Consider the following 23,352-nt stretch of genomic DNA (forward strand, 5'->3'; position numbering starts at 1 on the left):
ACCACATACATTGTAAGCCCCTCATACGAGGCATTTTCATCCATCAATCAAATCCAAAGTAGGAGTAGTGTACTACCTCCACGATGAGGGCCCGAACCTGGGTAAACTCCCCGTGTGTGATCCCCTCTGGCACTCCTAGCCCTGAGCAGCACACTATCGGGACTACTAACGGTTTTCAGAACCGTTAAACTTAAATAAAAATTGACTTAAGACAAGACTAAGTGACTTGTGTAGATAAAGGTGAGAGTAATACTTGTAAGATTTTAATTTGAGATGGCTTTTTGCATGAGATATCTCTTACCGTCAATCTGCATCTCATATCCTTCTTCATGACTCTATAAGGGATATCAAGTATTCAAGACTTTAGTGTAGCTTCTTGAAAAATCTTCTGGTATTTTTTAGTAAGTCTATCCTTTCCTATGAAACTAATATTTCTAGGAAATTTAGATTATTAAAGGGGCTATCTAGCAAAAAATGCACACACTTTCCTAAAATATCCAACATGTCTAGTATTTAAGCCTACCTAACCCTAAATCCCCACCCATCCCTCCCACTCCCCTCCTCCGCCTCCGCCTCCGCCTCCGCCTCCGCCGCCGCCCCTCTCACACAATTCTCCATTATCTATAGCAATTCTAGTCCTCTGTATGGTCTCTACTTCTTTGTTGACACCATACCTTCCCACCATTAGGCACCATACCTATGGCTGGGAGCTCGCCTCACCATCTGACCTCCTCCTACCGCTCATTCTCAATTTGTTGCCAACTGAAAGCCTTGATCCATTCCTCCTAGTTTTAGCTTTTAGATCGCAAGAAGCTACGACAGAAGCCACCAGATCTAGATAGATCAAAATACCCTCAACACACGCCACTTCTCGCCATCGCTGCTCTTCAGATCTATGGCGGGCCTCGATGGATGCCCATGGTGTAGATCTCGCGGCAAAGATGGATCACGACGCTCGACTGGATTTCCCCCAATCCGAGAGAGAAGGCACGACATATAAGGTACCTTCTTAGCAAATCCTATAATCGTTAGCAAAATCATCCATTGAGAAGATGTCTCCTCGTGATTTTAACAGGAGGTGATTTCAGGCTACCAGATCTGTAGATGACAACACCCTCGGCTCTCATTGCTATGCACATGTCTAAGTTATTGTACAATCATTGCTCACTAGAGCTACGGTGGGCCTTAAGTAAATCTCCATAGCATAAAGCTAATGACAAAAATGGATCATGACGCCCAATTAGATTGACTCAATACTGGAAGGTCAAGCATGACACATGAGGTACGTAATTAATCGTTCCTACAACATTCTCAAGATCATGCATTGAAAATCATTCCCGTCGTGGCCTTAATGATGACGCGATCACATGCCACCACATATATATATATATATGTCAACATCCTCGCTTTTCATCTTTGTGTAAATCTAACGAAGAAGATGGGTCATGATGCGTGACTACATGGCCTAAAACACAAGATCAATCATGATAGATCATGTACCTAGCTACTTAGTAGATCCCAAAAGCATCTGTAAAAACATGCTTTGAAAAATGAAAGAAACGATACAACTCAGTAGTTAGATTACCATGGCAAAATTATGACATTTACATGCCATATCTACAGGAGCAATCGGGGCTAGAGCACCTTCATCCATTTTATGCAACCGTGATTCCAGGATGAGGTAAGTCTTGTGTTAGCTTTGTGAGATGAACACCCTTCTAAATATTTATCTTAACGTGTCCCATTGCTTGATATCGAATAAGTCACTCTCTTAGAGATTAGCCACTCTGATTTAGTTAACAAAAGGGCATTACGATTTTTCAAATGATTTCATATGGAGATTATGTGACTTCTGGGGAGATGATTAACATAGACCATGCCTCATTTATATCCTACTAGTGTCTTGTGATGTGTGAAGTTACTCTGGGCACCCTCCTCACAAAAAAAAACTTTTTAATACCTGGTGGAATGTTTAAAATAATAGTGAAAAATTGATGGGAATAACATATATACTCCTTTGTTAGCGTACCATCTAATTCTAGCTAGTTCAGTCAAATGAACTAAATAATTGCATGCCTATTCATAGATACATGTCGTTTTGGACATTGACTTTGTCTCTACATACACCTTTGATTGTTACGTTATACATGAATATACTAGGAAAATAATATTCGAACTATGTTAGGGGAGTATTTTTCATGTCAATAAATTGCTAGCTAAGGTGGTTATCTTTTTTCTTTTGCCAAACCAATCCGTTGTGTGTTCCCAAACATCAACTCACTTCATGGTGTTGTTATTTATGAGAACAAATACAAGAACATCAAAGAAACTAAAAGAAAAGAAACACAATAAAAATAATATAAGTTGGGTTCGGGAACACAACCAATTTCTTTCACAAACAATAGCTAACCACCTGAGGTGGCAATGTTTCCAATGAATCCTAGAATGGTTTTGTTCGTTGGCACGCATACTTCGACAGGCTCCGGTCGCGGACTAGGACATACCATGGGAACCCCTACAAAGTATTGATGTGTTAGTGGTTGGCCTCCTCTCTCCCACCTACCTGGTTTTATTTTCCTTGGTTGTTTAGCCTTGTATTGCTTTACTTTTGTTTGACACTTCATTTGGCTGGCTGGCCAACAGTTTGTTTGATATCGAACCGAAGGACTTCACTTATTTAAAGTCGGGCAAGCACCTTTCATCTAAAAATATCCTAAACCATGACGCCAACTGTCAGTTAGTGAACCAGATGATGACATCTCATCTCAGCACCATCTAAGATGGCGTGACTCCAAAAAAGCCAATACAAATGCCCCCCCCCCCAACACACACGCATACATACGCTACTACTACCTTGAGGCCTCAATGGTAGTACCGCCTAACTCCTAAGGGTCGGAGGTGCAATATTGTTTTGGACGGGGCCACACATTCGATTTGATTGTGGGAAAGACCATGTAGAACAAAAAAAAGTCAGTACTGGTAGTATTTTGATTCATAGTGTGTGGACACACATAAAACAATTGCCCGTTGTATTCTTTTGGACCTCCAAATAACTTGCATCTTCAAAATTTGAGGCCATCCCCGGGTTTCATACCTGAAACGCTTTTGAGCTCTCTGCGGGTGCCTCTTCACTGACAAATTTTAGGTGGTTGGCAACTTGAAAAACCTGAAGCTTCTTGCAGGCCACCTATTTCTCAAGAGAGCAACTCGTTTAATCCTGGGCCAAGACCATGAAACCTAATGCTGATTCCCTTTGGGTGGAGTTGCAGCCTTTTTGTACATTAGATAGTAGTCCATGCGAGGTTGAGGGTATGAAGTCAGTGTACAGATAGAACATACGTCTACTGTGTCACAAAATTTTAATATGAATTTAATTTACAACTAGAAGCAAAAAGACAGATCATCCTATGAACAATTGTTTATTCAAAATCAGTTGTAAATTAGGGCCATCAACACCACCACATCTTTATTTCTTATTTTTGTTTCTTGAATTGTGAATTGAACTTTGTAGTGAAATTGTATACCATGTTAAATGTATCCAGCGTGTATGTACTCGATTTTTTTCAGTTTTTTTGTGAACTTTTGATATGTGTTTTTGGCCTTTGATACACCGGTTGTACAAAAATTCTAGGCGGATAGGATACTCTCCAAGAGCTGGTCATGGCAGAGAATGTATTCTGTGCACCAAGAGCTCTTGTACAGCCGATGCATCAGAACATAAAAGTCAATACTAAAGTTTCTAAGAAACAATTCAGTTAGAAGTTCAACTCAAGGCTTGAGAAACATAAATGACAAATTTGGTTGTGGTAGTGTTAATTGCACAGTTCATAGCCCAATTTGATTAAACTACCATCTGTAGCATGATTGGGCTTTTTTTTTGTTTCTCACGTTGTGAGTTGAATTTGTAACTGAAATATTTTAACATTATAGATGAACATTATGTCTATATGATCATTTTCCGAAACTTTTATTATATAGATCTATACTGTAGGGTGCACCAGTTGCACAAGAACTACTGTGCACAGGATACTCCCTCGGCCATGACAAGTTGGCAACTGAGAACATATCCTCCTGTGCACCCATGGTTTCTATGCAACCTGTGCACCCAATTAGAAAAACACATTACAGGTTTCCAAAAAAATTGAAAATAGTTTAGCATAAAGAGACAACATAGGTATGATTAGATATGTAATAATAACTAGCTGATGGTTTCCATAATTTGTTTGCTTTTAACAGCTAAAACACTTCCAGTAGGACTAAATTGTTTTGGGTAAACCTCCTTCATTTTCTGAAAGAACTATAGAGATTTCGAGATTTATGCTAAAATTTACCTTCCAACTCTATATCGTAAAATTAGTCTTACCATGATTCACTAGTTACAGGGTAACTATACTAGTTGCCTGAAATCATACAGACCAAATAGCCAAAAGCTTTATGTTGAACTTTCCACTCACTCTGCCTCCAACTATGGCATGGCAGTCTTCTACATTTGGGGCTAGATAAGTTATTAACTTTGTGTAGCATATATATAGTCCATGGCCCATAACATGCTTATGAATCGGCTAAGTCAATGTTAATGTCAATGTCAATGTCACCGAAGTACGCACTTACAGATCTATAATCCATTCTTATAGTGGCGTGTACATTCACATTATCAGATATGCGCCAGTAGATTGAGACAGGCAGAGGAGAGATCATGAGAGAAATGATGCGGAGACGTGCAACTTTTAGCATTCAACGAGAACGTCTCGGCATCATATCATCGTATAGAGTTGAAACATGAGGCGTTCTAAATGGTAATGCAACTTTTCTTAAGACTGACAGCATTCTCCCAAGAGGAAAATACTGTATGAAGCATCCTCAAGTTACATTAACAAGTACTTAAAATAAGATTTGAACTCGCAGAGGTTAAGATAACATTTTTTTTTACACCTCCACCAATCTTCCTGCTTCTTCATGGCTTCTTTTCAGAGTCCTTGGCCTGCTCCTCCTCCGCCCTCAGCACCTCCGCGGCAGCAAGCATCATGTCCACAAGAGGTGTCATGAATGATGCTGGGGAGGGGAATGCACTGTTTTCATCAGAACCTTGTGTCGAATTGCTGGGTACAGGGTTCTTGGGGTCAGTGGTTGTGGCCATAGCCGGCTGCACAACAGTCCCTTTTCGTGCAGTCCACTTTGGTTTCCGCCTTCTACTGTCCAACCAACGTTTCACCTCCTTGGAGACATGTTTAGGAGCAGATGGGCAGGCCCTTACCCTGGTGCTGCCACCAGCAACATGATGCTTGAGGCTGGTGACGCCGCCGCTGCGCCCAACCATGGGGCAGTACTTGCACTTCCAGTTTCTGTTTCCGTCGATGATGATACCATGCTGCCATCCCTTACGATCCCTGATTTTCAGGGAACCTTGTGCGCTCTGCCAAATTTAGGAGTGTTAGATAGTTGTACAGATCAGATCAGGTTCCATTCGGAAAAAAAAAAAGATCAGATCAGGTTCTCTCTGCTGCAATCTAAAAAAGACTGCCATGCCAGAGTTGGAGCACACGAGATTTTTGTCTATTGGTTTTATGAGTTGTTTTGCCCCATAATGTCAACTAGTTCAGGGATTGGATGAAAATTCAGGGCAAGCCCTTTTTTCAGTCCACGGAGTTGAGTGATAAAATCTATCAGAAATCCATAAGATCTGGAGTTCTTCGAGACAAAAAAAAATTTAAGGCAGAAATTACCCAGAACAAGAAACCATCTCAAGAAACATCACAGAAAAAATAGCCCTAGAATCCGCTAGCACAGAATTGCAACACAGAAGATAAATCGCATACGGCCTTTCTACCAACAGAATCGATCCTACAAGCGAGAATTCGACAGGATCATACCGGCTGCTCCGGGGTGGTCTCTGGAGCCGGCCGCCGGGGCCTCTTGCAGGGCCGTACTGAATCTGAATCGTCGGACAGCGAGTCCGAGCAGCGCATCTTCTCCTTCCCCTTGTTGTTCTGTTTGTCAGCCATCTACAAAAGTTTCGACCCAGAAACGAGGATCCTGCATCAAATCCAACCGAAATTGTCACTACTACACCACTATCCACTACCCAACGAAAGATAATGAGAAGAAAATTTGCAACCTGAACAGAAAGCGTCGGAGAGGAGGGCTGACGGTAGATGATCCGGCAATGCCTGGTGACAAACTTGGCGCCTAGCATCTCCTTTTAAAGTCCCAGGAGTATTGCCTTTCTATTCTTGACTATGAATTCATCACCGGGCGCCAGATGTGTTTTCTTCTAAATCTGTTCGCGCGCCTGTGTTTCTTTCTACGTACAGATTAGCAGTCCTGTAACTTGTGGTAAGCTTTAATTTCCTGCCTGGAATTATCAACGGCTACTTTCTACAGAGCACCCGGATCCGTGACGTGGACAAGTTATCTTTTCAAGGTGCATGTAATGTATCCATTCGTTGGTGGTTCTACGCTCTCCCTCCGTATCAAGTGCTTTACAGTGGTATTTTCGTAAACAAATTTGGGAAGGCAGTAAAGTTTTTCCTTCCATCGTTTCGTACCAACAAATTAGAGTTGGAGGCATCCCATCTCAAGCTGTCTCTTTGGTTAAAAAGTTCGGGTGTTAATTGATATGGACAAAAATTTGCTTGGCTGGACGTGACAGATTGACTGTTAACAGATTGGCCTGAACCAACAAAATTACTGGAAAAAGCATGGAGATGTTGCAGCACACCTTCTTGTTTGCAATTTTTTGAGTCAACCTGATTTACAAGTGAAGCTACAAGAAAGATACAAGCGAGAGCTACGAATACATTCACAGTACTGTGGACTTCTGACCGTTCTTCCTCAAGTAATTATCTCTGTGCCCATGCAAAACCAAAACAAAAAAAAGCATCTTTGTGAACTGCTTGACGTTGCAAATGGTTGTTAACATGTACTCCCTCCGTCCGAGAAAGTTTGTCCCAAGTTTATCCCTCAAATGGATGTATCTGGCATAAGCGATGCCAACACATAGTGACATGCTATATTCTTATCTTAAGTGACAACGTTTTATGGCAGTCTGGCAATTCATTCCATGTAACAATTAGCGCACATCCACCTGTTGTAACTGTCTCCCTTCGTAAAAATCACAGCCGCGCTCCAGTTCCATAGGCCACAACTTGGCATCCAAAGCAATATGGGGAAGGAAGAAGCGACGACGGAACGGCTAGGATTTCGACCGCCACCGCCTAAGGGCATCACTGTAGTCGCCTTCGGCTGTGCATGGTTCGTCGACAACCGCCGACCATCTCTCATCCCCTTTTCTCCCCATCTCCAACCTCTATGCCTAGGCGCAACGAGCGAGCACCTGCAGCAACATCGAGCTCCTAGATGCATGGACATGGTGAAGAATGTGCTGAACATGCCACGGAATGGTTCCTTCCATAATCTAGCATTTGATTTTTGTGGCGAAAAATTATTCAAGAAGTTGGACGCCTATTAGATGTTTGTGTAATGCATGTTAACAACGCTTACAAGCTTAACGAACTTCAAATGAGGCGAGCCGAGAAGGGGCTTTTGCTTGCTATAAGCTAAATGAGCCGGGTAGCTTGTTAATCCACCCCTAGACGCCACCTATGGGTCGAGTAGTGAGCGACCGGGAGGGTCATCCCTCGCCCCTCCACGCCATCTCCTCCACAATTTGGTATTTCCATAATGATAGAATTTTCATTTAAGTATATTTCGCCTATTGTATTGTTCACTAATGAACTTCTTCACATTTCCAGGATTAATCTCAACATCCAATTATCGGATAACTTGAACACAACTTAGTTCAGCAGTTGTAAGTCCAGCCAATGGTTACATGGATATGAACATATATAGTCCAAGATGGATGTGGACTAAAATAATACAAAATGCATTTTCCCCTTGTTCTATATTTCAAAATCTAACAGCTTTTCCTGCCCATATAAGGATTGAATTTCAAATTAGGTTGGGATTTTACAATACACTAAGATTTTGACCCAAAAATCCGTATTTAGTTTAGCAGGAGTAATAAGCTACTAGATCGATTAACAAACATAAAAGAGAATTCGGTTCTTGTTTGAAAGCAAGTGGACGAACCCATTTGATTGCTATATCATGGAACCTGGAGCAAACCAGTGCCTCTTTGCTCCCCAGTTTGCCCATGTTTATGGGGCTGGAAATCAAATCTGTGCGCTGTTCCCTGGGGGTTGTCTCGGACTGGCTTCGAAATACACAAGGGCAATTCTACCACATTCCCAATCTGAATTTACATCTCAACGGTAACAGATAAAACTCATGCTTTACAAGTTACGACCGATATAAAGGGGGTCGAACCGAACTCTATTAACCGGGAGAGATTACAAAATGGCATGCTCTCTCTACAGGGATATTTTCTCACACCACCCCCCAAAAGTTTACGAGCAGAAATAAAGTTATCTGATGTCACAGCGAAATAATCAGCTTGGTTGTTGGTCATAGAAAGGGAGACCAAGCACGGTGGGCATGGTAACAATGTTGGCTTGTGTATCGACAACATCAGGATCCGACTTCCTTTTCTTCTTCTTCATGTCACCAGCATTTTTGCTGCTCTCATCAGCTATTGCACTTGAGCTCGTTTCGCGAACCCTTTCAAGACTTTTCGGGACCTGGTTCTGTCCATAGTCAGTCACAGGGTATGTTGTAACGGGGTTGGACATGGATGGATGTGCCACTTGCATGGCCGCTGTGCTTTGTGTTACAACAGGGTAGCTATCTGGCAGTTTCGCTGCCGCAGCCAGCCTTTTCCGCTTCAGTCTCTCCTCATTCAGAACCTGGTTTAATTGAAAATAACAGCAAAACTAGTAAGCTTCATCTTGTGCAGTTTACTCTACTTTGAAGAGTAGATACAAGGCTACATTACGCAAACGAGTTCTCCAGCAAAATAGCAACTGATAATTGCAATACGACAATTCGTAAGACAACAGGTTTCACACTATCATGGGATGTTTTCAAGTTTCAACCCATATGTGCTCATCATTATGCTGCATCTGATTTACTCCCTCCGTCCCATAATATAAGAGCGTTTTTTACACTAGTGTAGTGTCAAAAACGCTCTCTTATATTATGGGATGGAGGGAGTAGCTTTTAACTCTAACCATGAATATTTAGAGTAAATACGGAAAAAGGACATGTACAATGATGACCTTCTGTTGGTTGTGTAATGTTCCCTTTCGCTCCTTTGATCTAGATATGGCATCTTTGATTCCAAATTTATCCATGTAACCTTGTGGCCATAATTCTGCAAGCTGGTCCCAAGAAAATAGTATCATATAAGCATACTAAAGATAAATGCAGATGCTCATGAGATAAATTGGGCACCCATAACAAAGCTCCTTGAAAAGCAGAGCCTCACTCTGTTACTCAAAACCTATATTGAAAACCCCTTGGCAAATCACAGACCACAATCCACATAAATATTGACAGAGTATACAGCTGAAAACTGCCTATTGTAAAAGCATTTACAGGCATTCTTTGACAATTTTGGAATAATATAAGACCAATGATACCTCATGATGCAAACTGAAATAACAAGCAGAATGGACACTACACATTTACCTAAGTTATACTATTTCTTTTGGCTGACAAATTTATTTGCTACACCAAATATAACAGCAATTTGGCCTTGCTCTTCCCAAATGAAAGCACTACAAGAAAACTCACAAATGCTGACGAGCAGTGACAATTTTCTCAACTGAAGAAACTGAGGGGAGGCCCCAACAGCATTTTTTATTTAGAGGAAATAATATTTATACAAGAGAGGGGTGACAAAATTTTCTGAACAAGTTTTGAGTGATGGTGAAAAACTGAGGGCTGAGACTAAAATCTCTACATAGTACATACAAAATGAAGAAAAAAATTAAAGGTTCAGGAGCTCAGGGCTAATAATACCTCAACATATAGTTTCCTGCTTTGAGGACCCTTGTCTTCATCCATACCCTGACAAGCACGCAAGGAGACATTTGTCAACTAAACTAAACTACGAGGAATGAAGCTAGAATCTCAGGATGTAAATGGACAGCTCGCTGGACATTGTGGGACTTGCCCGCTCTGACCACCACTTCTTATGTGGGACTATGTCATCGTCCAATTAATTTTTTTGTGGCGTATGTGGTGTCCATTGTGGTGTCCACATAGTACTCCCGCCGTCCCATAATATAAGAACGTTTTTGACACTACACTAGTGTCCAAAACATTCTTATATTATGGGACGGAGGGAGTACCACATATTTACAAAGCAAACTGACACTGATATAGGAGTACTACAGTACCGTGCCACTAGTACAGGCCTAACTAGTACCCCTCCGATCATTCAGTACAGAGCAAAGATAGTACAGGAAATTGGCAACTCTAAATCTCTAGATTCAACATTTATCTACAACTTAGATTATCATAGCTACAAAGGAGATGATTCTGGCTATCAAAGATGTAATGGAGAGTGGCGAATCTGCATCAATGAGGTGTCTGAAGTCTGAACCTTTCATCTACTACCTAGAAGGGAATGGCATGCAATGAGGTGTCTGAAGTCTGAACCTTTCATCTACTACCTAGAAGGGAATGGCATGCGATGAGGTGTCTGAAGTCTGAACCTTTCATCTACTACCTAGAAGGGAATGGCATGCAATGAGGTGTCTGAAGTCTGAACCTTGCTCCATATCATTCAGTTCTCAAGTTGCTGCAACCTGAATCTGCATCAATCCTCACCGCCTACTACTACGGCATCCACCGATCCCATATCCCATAGGCCGCGAAGGCCTCATCCGCCGTCCCCAGCTGTGCCTGCCGTCAAAGCCGACGTCGCCACCGCCGGAGCTGAAGACAGTATCGGCAGGATTGCAGAGATAGTACCCCCCCCCCCCCCAAATGTCACGGCGGCGACATGGAAGGAAGGGATGGAATGGGGAAGCAGCAGTGACGGCGCCTAGGGCATGGCGAACGCGGTGGCGGTGGCGGTGCGCGTCGAGTGTTGTGGTCCGCCGTTGGCCTTACGGGCTTTTCTGGGCTGTCCATTTGTGCCATTTATTTTTTCTGGACGTCCACAAGCGCCGTTTGATCTTTTTTTGGTGGGTGGCATATGTGGGACTAGTGGGACCCAACGCCACTTACATCCTGACTAGAATCTCACTGAACCCACTTTTACGTGTTTCGCTATTAAATGGTACTACAAAATAAATAAGAACCAAAAGAAGTTGTCACAAAAAAAATCTCAATTATTCCCTAATGGATAACTGGACAGTATTATGTATGTCCGAACTGGACAGTATTATGTATGTCCAAAAGTTCTTGTTTATTTCCATATTGAATTAGTAAGAATAATATTTGTGTCTGCTTCAACCTTACGGTGGAGCAGAGCAAGGGTTACGATAAGAGAGGGAGATAGGGGGAGAGATTTCATTACTGCAGAGTTAAAAGCAGAGCGAGGACGTAAATGAGAAAATGGGAGAGTAGAGACATTATGCCTTATGGAAAAATGGGAGAGAGGAGACATTATGCCTTTTCATGTGTGGTAAATCATAGCTGAGCCCAAGAGCATATATGTTCAGTGGGAGGCACGTGACAGCGACACCATAGGATCGGGGGGGGGGGGAGGCAAACCTAATAGAGCATGACTACACTTCCTTTTATTTTTTCATCCTACTGTTACTTTGCGGATTTTTTTAAGATATAGAAAGATCCGGAATAGCTTGAAATAAATGATAATTGTTCCGAGGGAACCTTCTACTGAGAGTTGACTATATAGGCTCTAAACAGGTAACCTCGGTACTAACCCCCCTCTTGCATCCTTGTAAATAAACAAAAATGATCATCAACAGTGCAGTTTGTCCAAACACCAAAATTTGATAAGATTACAGATTTATACCTCAACATACAGATCATACAGATCACATATTCTGTCCTCCAGTGCACTATTCATTGCAGACTTTCCTTTCAAATCTCTTCTTTCGTCAGTGACGGTCTGAAAATCATCAGCTGAGCCATCTTGTTGTTCATTGACCTGGCAGCACATACAAGTAAAAAGAGCATCTAACATCAAAAGTAACAAACACGAAAGCTAACATCAGGAAGATAATGGAAGTTTCATACTTATTACATAATGAGATATATCTTTACCTTGGCCTTGGCAGCCATACTTGCTTTGACCATTTCATTGATCTCCATTTTTACTTGCTGCAACCTATCAGCCTTCTCTTGTTTAGCAGAGAGTCCTGATTTTACCAATTCCTTCATGTTTCTCTGTTCATAAGTAACATGAGTTAGAGATGGAAATAAGCGATGCACAAAGGATGACTGTGCCACGGTCACTTACAGGATCAGTTCACCACATAGAATACCAACATAAGCATGATTTAGAAACTACAGACTAATGAAAAATAAGATATTCTCGCTAGCAACATCTCATTTTGTTTTTACTGCGGCGCATCCAGACAGTAGATTTGTTACTCATGGTGGTGGTAGTTGTAGTGTTTGAATTCTGAAAGGAAATTCTGTAGCCAATTTATTGTTCATTTCTAACAAACTTTCACAACGTCAACGAAGTATTGAAAAGGCTTTTTTCACTTCTTAATTATACTTTCTTTAATTTGATGAGAATGTACTAAACTGAAACATACTACCAATTGGCATCTACTACCTATGTTCTAATAGACATGATGTTTTAAGTTGTGTTAAGTCAAATTCTTGTAACTTTGACTACTAAAGAGTAAAGACTAACACATAGAAAACTATTTACATTATAGATCATTTGAAAACAATAAAATATTACACCCCAAAAAGCTCCTCCATAACATAATTACCCTGTGATCTTTTTGGCTATTATATTTCTATAGAAATGATGGTTTACATTACTTACTGGAGATCATGACAAAGCAAGTAACATGTTTCCTTTTTCCAATTTGGCATATACAAAAGACATGTTTCAGAACAAAGCAACACATCTACTAAAAATTCAGGAGCCAAGCGCCAACGACATGGCTACTTACTTCCATATAAGACCACAACTCACCTTCAGTGTCCTACGCACAACAAGGTGTCCAACTATGCCCATGAGCCGATCCATCAACTCATTTTCTTGTACCTTTCCATGATTTGTCTGCAAACAACAATATTACAAACAGCTAGCGATACTATACCATTCAAATTCAAGCAATACAGCTTTAAAGTTCACTGAAGTGAGAAATCAAAAGGTGTTTGCATAGTTTACCAAGTGTTGTAAGTTTTATTTGCAAAATGGAAGATCAATTAGTACAAATGAACTACTGCCACACTAATTCTTACTGACATAATTAATTATGGTATCACAAAAAATATAAACAATTACCACTAGTATAAGACACCCTGTAAAATGTAAGTTCATAGAATGAAAGGCAGTATGACACATGTGTCTGTACATATATTCTGATTATAAGCATTAATTTTCTAAAAGATATAAGGTTAACATTTTTTTCTGAACTTTACTAGTCAAGAATGTACATAAATAAGAAATCACATGGAATACGAACATTCATAATTCAGAATTTCAGATGCATTTGAATCACAAGAAAAACTGGTGGTGCTGCTACATACCGATAGCCTTGCAACCTTGGCAAGCTTTTGCTTTACTTCTGGAGGCAAGCGTCTTTGAGCTGATGCCTGAACATTTGGGTCAGCCTCACTAATATCAATAGCTGGCGATTTGTCTGCAAGGAAAATTTCAAGTATCTACAGTTACTTCCGGCGCAACTACAGTCTACAGAGATATTCAAGGGGGCTGATATAATACTCACAATTAGCAGCAATCTTTTGGAGATCCCGAATGGCTCGCTCAAGCCTAGTGCCTTTAGGTTTGGTACCTGCACTCTCCCTGCCAGTGGTCAGGTGCTGAAAAATCAAAACAAATTGTGACTTAGCATGCATCCAAACCCAGTTTGATGGTTATTACTTACTCCCTCCATTCACAAATATAAGATGCTTTGGATATTTCAATATGGACTACATACAAACTGAAATGAATGAACCAACACACTAAAATGCGTCTATATACATCCGAATCAGGAAAAAGTTACAACATCTTATAATGTGAACGGAGGGAGTATTTTATTATGCAAATGTGTTCTGTAGAACAGTAAATGGGATATAATTATTACCATTGCTTGTGTAGGATAGGCAGCACCAGACACATCCATGCTAGAGAAGTCGTTCGTTCCAGCTATATCTTTGCGATATATTTTGCTGGTCGGATCTTCATTTTCCCCATTGTAAGTCTGTTTTTGTTGAAAATCAAGTTGTGTTGAAGGATCTTTATCCCTGCACGCTGAAGCGTAGCCATGTGTCTCACTGGTTGTTGACTTATTACCAAAATCAGTAGGCTGGAATGCCGGAGCTTTATACTTTTCTAGGTCTTTTAGCTCTTTTGAAGAGGAATATGACACATCCTTACTAGATATCTTTGTACGTTTTGTAGAATCAACACCTGCGGCAAAATCAGTCGATCTCCTTTTTAGGACTCCGGTTGCGCTGGGTTTAGTCTTCACCACTCTGCTGCCTTCATGGTAATATTCACCATTGCCAGTAGCTACTTTTTTCAGACCGCTTGCTTTCCCAGGCTTCAAATAATCACCTGTAGCACCCTGATTATTTTCAATATGATCAGCTGACTGGTCTTTGCTTCTCCTTTTCTTTGGCGCGACATTTGCTGATGTACCAGGTTCACTGCAAAAGATGGTTGATGTAACATCCATGCTAACATATATGTAATGCATGTGCATAAGTAAAATTGTGTTGCTGCCAATCTGATCTGCTGATTCAATAAAACTGGCTCAGAACATCCATGCTGCTACATATGAAAATTGCCCCCATATTATTACCCCGTTCTTTCATCCGTTGTTTGTGTTGTTCCAGCTAGGGCTGTAACCGACACAATCATGCTTTGCATCAAGTTTGATCAGTACCTTTAATTATTATAAGCTCATCCTTAGATGCCACAGTTGCAACATGCTGTGCCCTTATTTCAGACAGCACAAGATTGTATAGTTAATAGCTAAAGAAAAGGCACTAGCGATTGCAGCCAAAGTATTTTGTGATAAATCAAACAGTGGGCTAAATAGACATTGTATACTAGACTAAATGGTGAAATGTTGTTGCAATCAAACAGGTGGCCCCCATGCCATCCAGCAAGATATCATACTAAAAAAACAGACATCCATTATGATGGCATGGATGTACTCTACCAGCTAACAGAAGAAGCGACGGCGTGAATTTTCTATTAAATAATAACAAAAAAATATTGAGGAACCTTACATCTGTTCCAATGTCCCTTTGTTAACAAAAAAACCAGTGTGCTTAGTCGTCAAATTATCAACTTCAAAATATTCATCCTGCAAGCATAAGAAACATGAAAAGCTATCACCAATCAGTGACAATTCTTTCTCGATGCATATAATGAATTAGCAATGCAGAAAAAATGTTTCAACATGTCAACCTACTAGGATAAATTCTATAAGCCTGCCTACCATGAGGTAAACTGAGTCGGTGTAAGTAATTAGACAAAGAATTATCTAATATGCTGTGAATATTCAGTGCAATCGTTTCAAGACATACAAGTTGCATTATATGTATACACTATACAAAGAATGAACTAGTACTGCAATGCCGAAAGGGCCATGGCGTTGTCAAATCAAACTAATAAAAATTATTTTGCTTTCATCCTAGCACTAAACCAAGAGTTCAGGCAGGTACAACAGATAGTAAAAACAGAGTGCACAATGACGGTGAAGATGAGAATGGGATCAACATCGTCAGTAAGCAAAGAGTGGTTATATTAGCAATATTATATCATCTCTGCATGATTACACAACAATATACACAGCAAGTAGAAGTTTATTAGTGCAGGGCACATCAATGAGATCAGAAAAGAATCATCAACAAAAGATAGGGCTAAGTAGAATTGAGAAACCGACCAATTCAGCATCATCAATAAAAGAATCATCAGTGTCATATTGATCGTCGTCCGGTACATCATCAAGATCTTCTTCATCGCTGCTATGTTTACCCTGGCAATTTGAATAGAGTCAGAACTCAGTGCATGGGCAATATGGAGTAAAATAATGTCATCATTCGTTACCATGTAAAGGCGCTCAATTTTCTCGATAACGGCATTAAACCGATTTGGCTGCGCTGGATCCTCTGCGTCATTTTCTGCAGGGGGTGCCTGATTTGAATAGTATAATAAACTCGATGTTAAACACACAGAGCACTCCTCAAATGTTCAGCATACACTATGTGAAAACAAAATGCTTGGCGAAGAGCAATGTATGTGAGAATGACAAGGCTGTGGCATAACCAGCTACATGAATTACAAAGACGGCAGGAAATGACACTGAACTACTGAAATATGGCACAGTTTGCTTCTAGTGCAACGCCCTTGCAACTATTTGGTCAGAGAAAACGAGCACATAGATGCAATTATGCATCTAATCGCAGATGCAAACCTGAGCAGCAAACTGTCACGCCCAAATCAATCGACAGACAGACAACACCCAAAGCAAGAGTAGTACTGCTTACCGCAGCAGGCGGGCCCGGTTGTGCAGCAACTGCAGGCTCCGCCGGTACCACTGCCAGCGGCTGCGAAGGTGCGGCCGCCGCGTGCCCAGCCTCCTTCAGCAGCTTCTTCCACGACACGATGGTGGTCTCCCCGGGCCGGAGCTCCACGGAGAACACCTGCCTGCGGCACCCCGCCGCGGCTCCCGCGACCGCGGCGGCAGGCGCCTGCTGCGCGGCGAGAGGCTGCGGGGCCGCGGCAGCGGAGGGCGCGGCGGCCGGAACCCTAGCGACGGCGGGCGCGGCGGAGGAGGAGGGGGCAGGGACGGGGCCTTCCATCGCGACGCGAGGAGGCAGGGACGGTATCGGGAGGTCACAGCATTAGATCGAGAAAGTGGCGGCGACGGCTAGGGTTTTGGAGGGCCGGGTGCCACGGGGTGGAGGAGCGAGGAGCAGAGGGAGACGAGAGCGCCCACGGTTTCGCGTGGGGAGAGGATTAAAGGAGGCGAGAAGCCGAGGAGGCGCTCGGATTCGGTCGGGGAGAAGGCGGCGGGTGGCGCGGGGATGGGAGCGAATGCGGGACGGCGGGGCGGGGTGGGGGTGGGGCGTGGGATAACCGCCGGGTTGTGTAGCTTTCTCGTCGCCGTTGGCTCGTGCCCTCGCCGCCGTTTAGCTCGTGGTTTTGGAAGAGGGTGCCGCGCGTGGGCTTTGGACCTGTTTTTCCTTCCTTGACCTGCTTTAGGTTCTGACTTACGGTATCCCCCCGGTCCACACTTGTCTTTGCTGTATATTTAAAGTTGAACAGGCCCATGGTTTTGGGCCAATATTTCTAGCCCATACTAGCCGTGTTTAAGGAACCTTTTTCGTCGAAATCACTAATTGAGGAGCGCTCCTCTCAACGATTAGTCGGGGAGTGCTCCCCGCGCGCTAAGTGTCACGCGCGGAGCGGTCGGGAGACTTTTCTGAGGCGCTCCGCGCGACACTTGGCGCGCGCACGGCGTTTCCCGTGTTTTCCGGTTTCTGGTTTTCCTTTCTGGTTTTTCCTTTTTTCACTTTAGTCCTTATACTTTTAATGTTTTATAAAACCTTTTGATCTATTTCTCTCTGGTGTGGGCGAACCGTCGTGGAGCACTGTTCTTTCTTTGCCGTCGTCTCCGCCCGTCGCAGCCGCCGCTCTTGTCGCGTGGTTACGGCGGTCCCTGTCCCGGCCGCCGCGCTTGTTGCCTGCTCTTACGGTGGTCCTTCTTTAGTGTCGACCGTGCTTCCCCGTTCGCGTGATCGCCGTTCCCAGCCGGTTACCTTCGTGGGTTCCCTATTTCCCTTTTTCATTTCTCTTTTTGTTCCCATTATATTTCCGGGATATGGAGATTTATGGGGTAGTTACGGGTGGGGACTACCAACACTATCAGATGTCAAGTTTCAACTGGGTTTTGTGGGATTAGTTCTTGATAATCATTGTGTTCCTTGCAGTTATGGCTTGTCCTTTTTGCCGTATGCCTGGTGGCCCGTGTTCTTCTGTTGATTCTTCTGTAGATGGGTTCAGTGTGGTCCTGGATCGGCGTTGTTGGAGGCGTGTTGTAAGAATATCATTTTATAATTGTGCAATTTTTGGCACACACGCTTATTTCTTTTGGTGTTGCTCATGCTGTTTAGGTTTTGATTATGATCCTTGTTTTGATTTGTTGTGCAGTATGTTCCGTGCAGTGTTAGAGTTCATCTTGCTCGTTACATCGAGGAGTGTAGGGCTTTAGCCATAAGGAGGGGTGACGAAGATACTGATCTTGCTTTTCAGTGCAATGAGGGTTATTTGTATGGTGTCCTATTTAGTCATGGTCGGTTGAGGAGCAAATTCCATGGTCCTTCCTGGGAACGATTGGTCAGTGATTATGGTGTTCGTCCTCGTGATATAATGACCATTAGGCTTGAACATTATGGAACATGGATTGGTATTGATTTTTATCATGTTGGTCGTGGAGATGCGTTGTCTCCTTTACCGTCTGTTGGTAAGGTTTATTTTTAAGGAAGTTTTTAGCTTGTTTTATTGCACATGATGATTTTTTGTTCCCTTGAGCCTGTGTAATTATATTTTGTAGCTCTTGATGGTTTGAGCGACTCCGAGATGGAACTTGTTGGGAGTTGTTATTACACCCATGGTGTTGTTCTTAATTATCAGCAGATGTATTTCATGAGGTGTCAACTCTTTAATGATGTCTACATACCCTGTTGTCCTTTTGTTCACAGGATTGATTCCATGAATGTTAATGGTCATCATATGGTCAGATTTTTTTCCACTGTTTTTTCTTTGTTTCTGTTTATTTATTTATTTTTATTATCTCTTCTATTTATAGTTTTGAATTTTTGTTCTGTTTCTGATAGCTTGATGTTTTTTGTCAGGTTATTCCTGGTATTGTTGTGAGGAGTTTGAAGGAGTTTGTGACTTTTCCTAGGACTGGCGTTTTAACCCTTGAAGTTACTTTGGAATCTGGTGATGATGATGAAGGAAATATGCCCTAGAGGCAATAATAAAGTTATTATTTATTTTCTTATATCATGATAAATGTTTATTATTCATGCTAGAATTGTATTAACCGGAAACATGATACATGTGTGAATACATAGACAAACAGAGTGTCACTAGTATGCCTCTACTTGACTAGCTCGTTGATCAAAGATGGTTATGTTTCCTGGCCATAGACATGAGTTGTCATTTGATTAACTAGATCACATCATTAGGAGAATGATGTGATTGACTTGACCCATTCCGTTAGCTTAGCACTCGATCGTTTAGTATGTTGTTATTGCTTTCTTCATGACTTATACATGTTCCTATGACTATGAGATTATGCAACTCCCGTTTACCGGAGGAACACTTTGTGTGCTACCAAATGTCACAACGTAACTGGGTGATTATAAAGGTGCTCTACAGGTGTCTCCAAAGGTACTTGTTGGGTTGACGTATTTCGAGATTAGGATTTGTCGCTCCGATTGTCGGAGAGGTATCTCTGGGCCCACTCAGTAATACACATCACTATAAGCCTTGCAAGCATTGTAACTAATGAGTTAGTTGCGGGATGATGTATTACGGAACGAGTAAAGAGACTTGCCGGTAACGAGATTGAACTAGGTACTGAGATACCGACGATCGAATCTCGCGCAAGTAGCATACCGATGACAAAGGGAACAACGTATGTTGTTATGCGGTCTGACCGATAAAGATCTTCGTAGAATATGTGGGAGCCAATATGAGCATCCAGGTTCCGCTATTGGTTATTGACCGGAGAGGTGTCTCGGTCATGTCTACATAGTTCTCGAACCCGTAGGGTCCGCACGCTTAACGTTACGATGACGGTTATATTATGAGTTTATGTGTTTTGATGTACCGAAGGAGTTCGAAGTCCCGGATGAGATCGGGGACATGACGAGGAGTCTCGAAATGGCCGAGACGTAAAGATCGATATATTGGACGACTATATTCGGACTTCGGAAAGGTTCCAAGTGATTCGGGTATTTTTCGGAGTACCTGAGAGTTACGGGAATTCGTATTGGGCATAATGGGCCATACGGGAAAGGAGAGAAAGGCCCCAAAGGGTGGCCGCACCCCTCCCCATGGACTAGTCCGAATTGGACTAGGGAGGGGGGCGCCCCCTTCCTTCTTTCTCCTTCTCCCTTCCCTTCTCCTATTCCAACAAGGAAAGGAGGAGTCCTACTCCCGGTGGGAGTAGGACTCCCCCCTTGGCGCGCCCTCCTCCTTGGCCGGCGGCCTCCCCCTTGCTCCTTTATATACGGGGGCAGGGGGCACCCCATAGACACAACAATTGATCATTGATCTCTTAGCCGTGTGCGGTGCCTCCCTCCACCATATTACACCTCGATAATATCGTAGCGGTGCTTAGGCGAAGCCCTGCGTCGGTAGAACATCATCATTGTCACCACGCCATCGTGCTGACGAAACTCTCCCTCAACACTCGGCTGGATCGGAGTTCAAGGGACGTCATCGAGCTGAACGTGTGCTGAACTCGGAGGTGCCGTGCGTTCGGTACTTGATCGGTCGGATCGTGAAGACGTACGACTACATCAACCGCGTTGTATTAACGCTTCCGCTATCGGTCTACGAGGGTACGTGGACAACACTCTCCCCTCTCGTTGCTATGCATCACCATGATCTGGCGTGTGCGTAGGATTTTTTTTTTAAATTACTACGTTCCCCAACAGATGATATATATGTGAGCACTACTTGCTCCTACTTCATTGGCTTGGGTAGTAGAATGGTGTTCAAACAGGAAGGTTTCAGTGATTTTCTCCAGGCATCGTCTATTGAAGTAAACAGCTTGGTGCTGATAACTTTCAAAGAGCGTGATGGGAGGCTTGTTGTTATCTTCAATCTTCTGCCGCAGTGATGTTAGTTATAGCCTTTGAACATAAATGGATTTTGTTTAAAAATCTATGCTACAGTTTAATGTTGTCTAGATACATGAAACGATATGAACCTAAGTGTTCATTGCTGTTGTATGTTTGTAGAAGAGGTATGGCTGTGCATCTCTTTTAAAGATGTTTTTTTGGACGAATGTTATTTAATTGGGGTCATAGTTATCAATACAGTAGAGGCACGTGTGTTGTTTACTCTGAGGCACGGCTGTGCATCTCTTTTATGTGAGGCACGTGGATTAAGCAAATGAAGGCACGGAATTGAAATCAGTGCAGACACGGTGGTGAGGAGGCACGGGTATACTGAGAGGTACGCGTGTGCAGCGCCAAAGTTGTACGGGCGAGATACTATGGGTTTCATGCGAGAGGCACGTGTGTGTAGTACGTAGAGTTACTGTTGGTTTTATGTGAGGCACGTGGATTGAGCAAAACGGAGGCATGGAATTATAGTCAGTACAAGCACGGTTGTGGAGGTACGGGTATACTGAGAGACACGTCTGTGCAGCACCAAAGTTGCATTGGCGATCACGCGTGCGGAGCACGTAGAGTTACTGTGGGTTTCATGTGAGTCACGTTGATCCAGCAAACAGAGGCACGAAAGTGCAGTCAGTACAAGCACGGTTGTGTGGAGGCACGGTTTTGAACCCTCTTCCTGCTGTCAAGATTCTAGAGGCACGGATGTACGGCAGTAGAGGCATCGGTCCGAATATCTGGTTAGAGGGGCTCGGTTAATGATGCACAGGTGTGTAGTCTCTAGGTTCACAGGTGCGTGGCACCACAGGCATGGATTGAGTAGACACTTAGTGAGTCACGCTTGTACATAGGTCAGTTGCACACAGTAGTGTAGTCTTGTGGCATCGTGCAGAACTGGTGTACGGAGAGGAACCTGTGTGCAATAGCAAGGATGCTCAATGGAGGCAAGGATTTTTTTCAATGTGGTTAAAGTAACAAAGTTCTCGTCGCTTGTGACTGTGTACCGAATGATCTTCTGCAATATTTATGAATTGTTCACGCCAATGTTTAATAAGCATTGTACTGAAAGTTTACAACGATATCATCACATATTCTTGTAAATGCACGATGCATCTTGTAAAGGTTGAGTATGAAAATTATAATACAATATCGTGTGAGATATCTCTCGTTCTATAATCATGGATACAATATATGCTTGCTCAGTACTGGGACATAACTTGCTAATTGCATTTAGACATGCAAAACGTAGTATGCATTTGTACATGAGCACACCACTGTGTTCAAAGTTCAAACGTAAAATAGTAATACAATAGACACAACATCTTTGAGCAACAACAAACATATTTACAACATAGGTTCATACAATCTAAATTATGATAATAGTAGTTCCTACTAGTTTAATGTAGAGATCCATTTTCTCGCAATTTACCAACCACTATTTCCCTTCCGGCGCTTCCAGCCGCTGGAAGATCCCTCGTCATTGCTCTTACGTGGGCGGAGTCTTTCTTTCATTGGTTGTTGGTGGAGGTGACGTAGCCCGTTCTTGATGATTAGGATTGTACAACTCGTAGCTAACATACCCGTCCTTTGCCGCGTACTCAACGTGTATCGGGGAAAGTGGCTTCCACTCCCAGAACTGGTGCTTCTCCTTTGGGAATGATTTCTTCATGTTCTTGTATGAGGGGTCGATGATGGCCGCTGCAAGGTCAGCCATGGAGTCCCTTTCTCCACCACCCTTGATGCAGAATAGCCTCTGGATGTCGACGTGGTGCTCGTCTGGAATTTTGATCCATGCACGGGCAAGCATGGTCTTGTCGTTCCTGGTGTCGACGCTAGTGAAAGTTACCGCTTTCCGTTGGAGGAAGTCAACTAACGCCAGGGAGCGCTCGGATCTGCAGTAGTGGTATACAAGGACATGCTCGCGCATGGCAAGTTGGACGACGGCGATCCCTTGTCGTATGTAACTGCTCTTACGTGTGTACTCGAGGTCAAGGCCGACGAACTTGTTCTTCTCCTCCTTTAGCCATTCTTCGTACTTTTTGATGATCCGCTCCATGGTCCTTGGGTCGTTGGTGTACACCACCTCAAGCACGGTTGTACCGTGGGTAGTGATGTGTTCGGTGAGTGTTGTTAGTTTCCCGTCGTCCATGGCTGGAGGTGTGCGGTGGTGAACTGCGGCTGGCAAGAAACTTTCGAGAAAGAGGATGAAATGGAGTCGGAAAAATGAAAGGGTTAATTTGTCGTGCAAAAAAGGAAACCGCCAAAGAGCAGTTGCTAGTCACGCGGCGGTTCCAGGCGTAGAATTTCGGAAACAGGGGTTTGTTTTATCTGTTTTTTTAGATTTTCACTTGTCTTTTTCATTGAATTTTTTTATTCGTTGTGTGCTGCCTGCGTGATCCATCTTTGGCTATG

General features: G+C 42.8%; 4 protein-coding genes across 7 annotated transcripts; 1 reads left to right on the forward strand and 3 right to left on the reverse strand.

Annotated features, from left to right (window-relative positions):
- Positions 1 to 554: 554 nt before the first annotated feature.
- On the forward strand, positions 555 to 19,407 carry LOC120976911 (uncharacterized). 4 transcript variants are annotated; one of them, XM_040404581.3, is made up of 7 exons: positions 555 to 1,001; positions 1,076 to 1,282; positions 1,624 to 1,681; positions 18,013 to 18,119; positions 18,233 to 18,545; positions 18,636 to 18,817; positions 18,937 to 19,407. In XM_040404581.3, the coding sequence occupies exons 4-7, from the start codon at positions 18,015 to 18,017 to the stop codon at positions 19,054 to 19,056; spliced, it is 720 nt and encodes a 239-aa protein (XP_040260515.1). In that variant the 5' UTR covers positions 555 to 1,001; positions 1,076 to 1,282; positions 1,624 to 1,681; positions 18,013 to 18,014; the 3' UTR covers positions 19,057 to 19,407. The 4 variants fall into 4 exon arrangements, 2 of the variants coding, with proteins under 2 accessions (XP_040260515.1, XP_040260516.1); XM_040404582.3 differs by having other exon boundaries at positions 1,089 to 1,282; XR_012205520.1 differs by lacking the exons at positions 18,013 to 18,119; positions 18,233 to 18,545; positions 18,636 to 18,817; positions 18,937 to 19,407 and adding an exon at positions 6,382 to 7,069.
- On the reverse strand, positions 4,788 to 6,002 carry LOC141042489 (uncharacterized). The gene is made up of 2 exons (XM_073510974.1): positions 5,871 to 6,002; positions 4,788 to 5,413 (listed from the first exon to the last, which is right to left on the reverse strand). The coding sequence occupies exons 1-2, from the start codon at positions 6,000 to 6,002 to the stop codon at positions 4,955 to 4,957; spliced, it is 591 nt and encodes a 196-aa protein (XP_073367075.1). The 3' UTR covers positions 4,788 to 4,954.
- On the reverse strand, positions 8,221 to 17,392 carry LOC109758277 (ubinuclein-1). Its single transcript, XM_020317128.4, has 13 exons — positions 16,567 to 17,392; positions 16,127 to 16,213; positions 15,963 to 16,055; positions 15,304 to 15,380; positions 14,151 to 14,715; positions 13,791 to 13,884; positions 13,591 to 13,703; positions 13,031 to 13,117; positions 12,139 to 12,261; positions 11,888 to 12,022; positions 9,919 to 9,966; positions 9,174 to 9,275; positions 8,221 to 8,801 (listed from the first exon to the last, which is right to left on the reverse strand). Exons 1-13 carry the CDS (start codon positions 16,879 to 16,881, stop codon positions 8,448 to 8,450), a joined length of 2,193 nt encoding a protein of 730 aa, XP_020172717.1. The 5' UTR covers positions 16,882 to 17,392; the 3' UTR covers positions 8,221 to 8,447.
- Positions 19,408 to 22,426: 3,019 nt separating the features above from the next.
- On the reverse strand, positions 22,427 to 23,089 carry LOC141043077 (uncharacterized). The gene has a single exon (XM_073511994.1). It carries the CDS (start codon positions 23,087 to 23,089, stop codon positions 22,427 to 22,429), a length of 663 nt encoding a protein of 220 aa, XP_073368095.1.
- Between the last annotated feature and the right edge of the window lie 263 nt (positions 23,090 to 23,352).

Source organism: Aegilops tauschii, chromosome 3 (genome assembly GCF_002575655.3).
Source record: "Aegilops tauschii subsp. strangulata cultivar AL8/78 chromosome 3, Aet v6.0, whole genome shotgun sequence".
Taxonomy (NCBI): domain Eukaryota; kingdom Viridiplantae; phylum Streptophyta; class Magnoliopsida; order Poales; family Poaceae; genus Aegilops; species Aegilops tauschii.

Bases quoted from the DNA above. Each gene is read 5' to 3' on its own strand.
- LOC120976911 (XM_040404581.3), top strand. From the start codon at position 18,015: ATGGCTTGTCCTTTTTGCCGTATGCCTGGTGGCCCGTGTTCTTCTGTT. The intron at 18,546-18,635 runs GTAAGGTTTATT...TATATTTTGTAG, and splicing joins GTCTCCTTTACCGTCTGTTG to CTCTTGATGGTTTGAGCGAC. The intron at 18,818-18,936 runs GTCAGATTTTTT...GTTTTTTGTCAG, and splicing joins ATGTTAATGGTCATCATATG to GTTATTCCTGGTATTGTTGT.
- LOC109758277 (XM_020317128.4), bottom strand. From the start codon at position 16,881: ATGGAAGGCCCCGTCCCTGCCCCCTCCTCCTCCGCCGCGCCCGCCGTC. The intron at 13,118-13,590 runs GTATGTAGCAGC...TGTTGTTTGCAG, and splicing joins CCAAGGTTGCAAGGCTATCG to ACAAATCATGGAAAGGTACA. The intron at 9,967-11,887 runs GTATAAATCTGT...CGTGCTTGTCAG, and splicing joins TGTATGATCTGTATGTTGAG to GGTATGGATGAAGACAAGGG.
- LOC141042489 (XM_073510974.1), bottom strand. From the start codon at position 6,002: ATGGCTGACAAACAGAACAACAAGGGGAAGGAGAAGATGCGCTGCTCG. The intron at 5,414-5,870 runs GTATGATCCTGT...TAAATTTGGCAG, and splicing joins AGACCACCCCGGAGCAGCCG to AGCGCACAAGGTTCCCTGAA.
- LOC141043077 (XM_073511994.1), bottom strand. From the start codon at position 23,089: ATGGACGACGGGAAACTAACAACACTCACCGAACACATCACTACCCAC.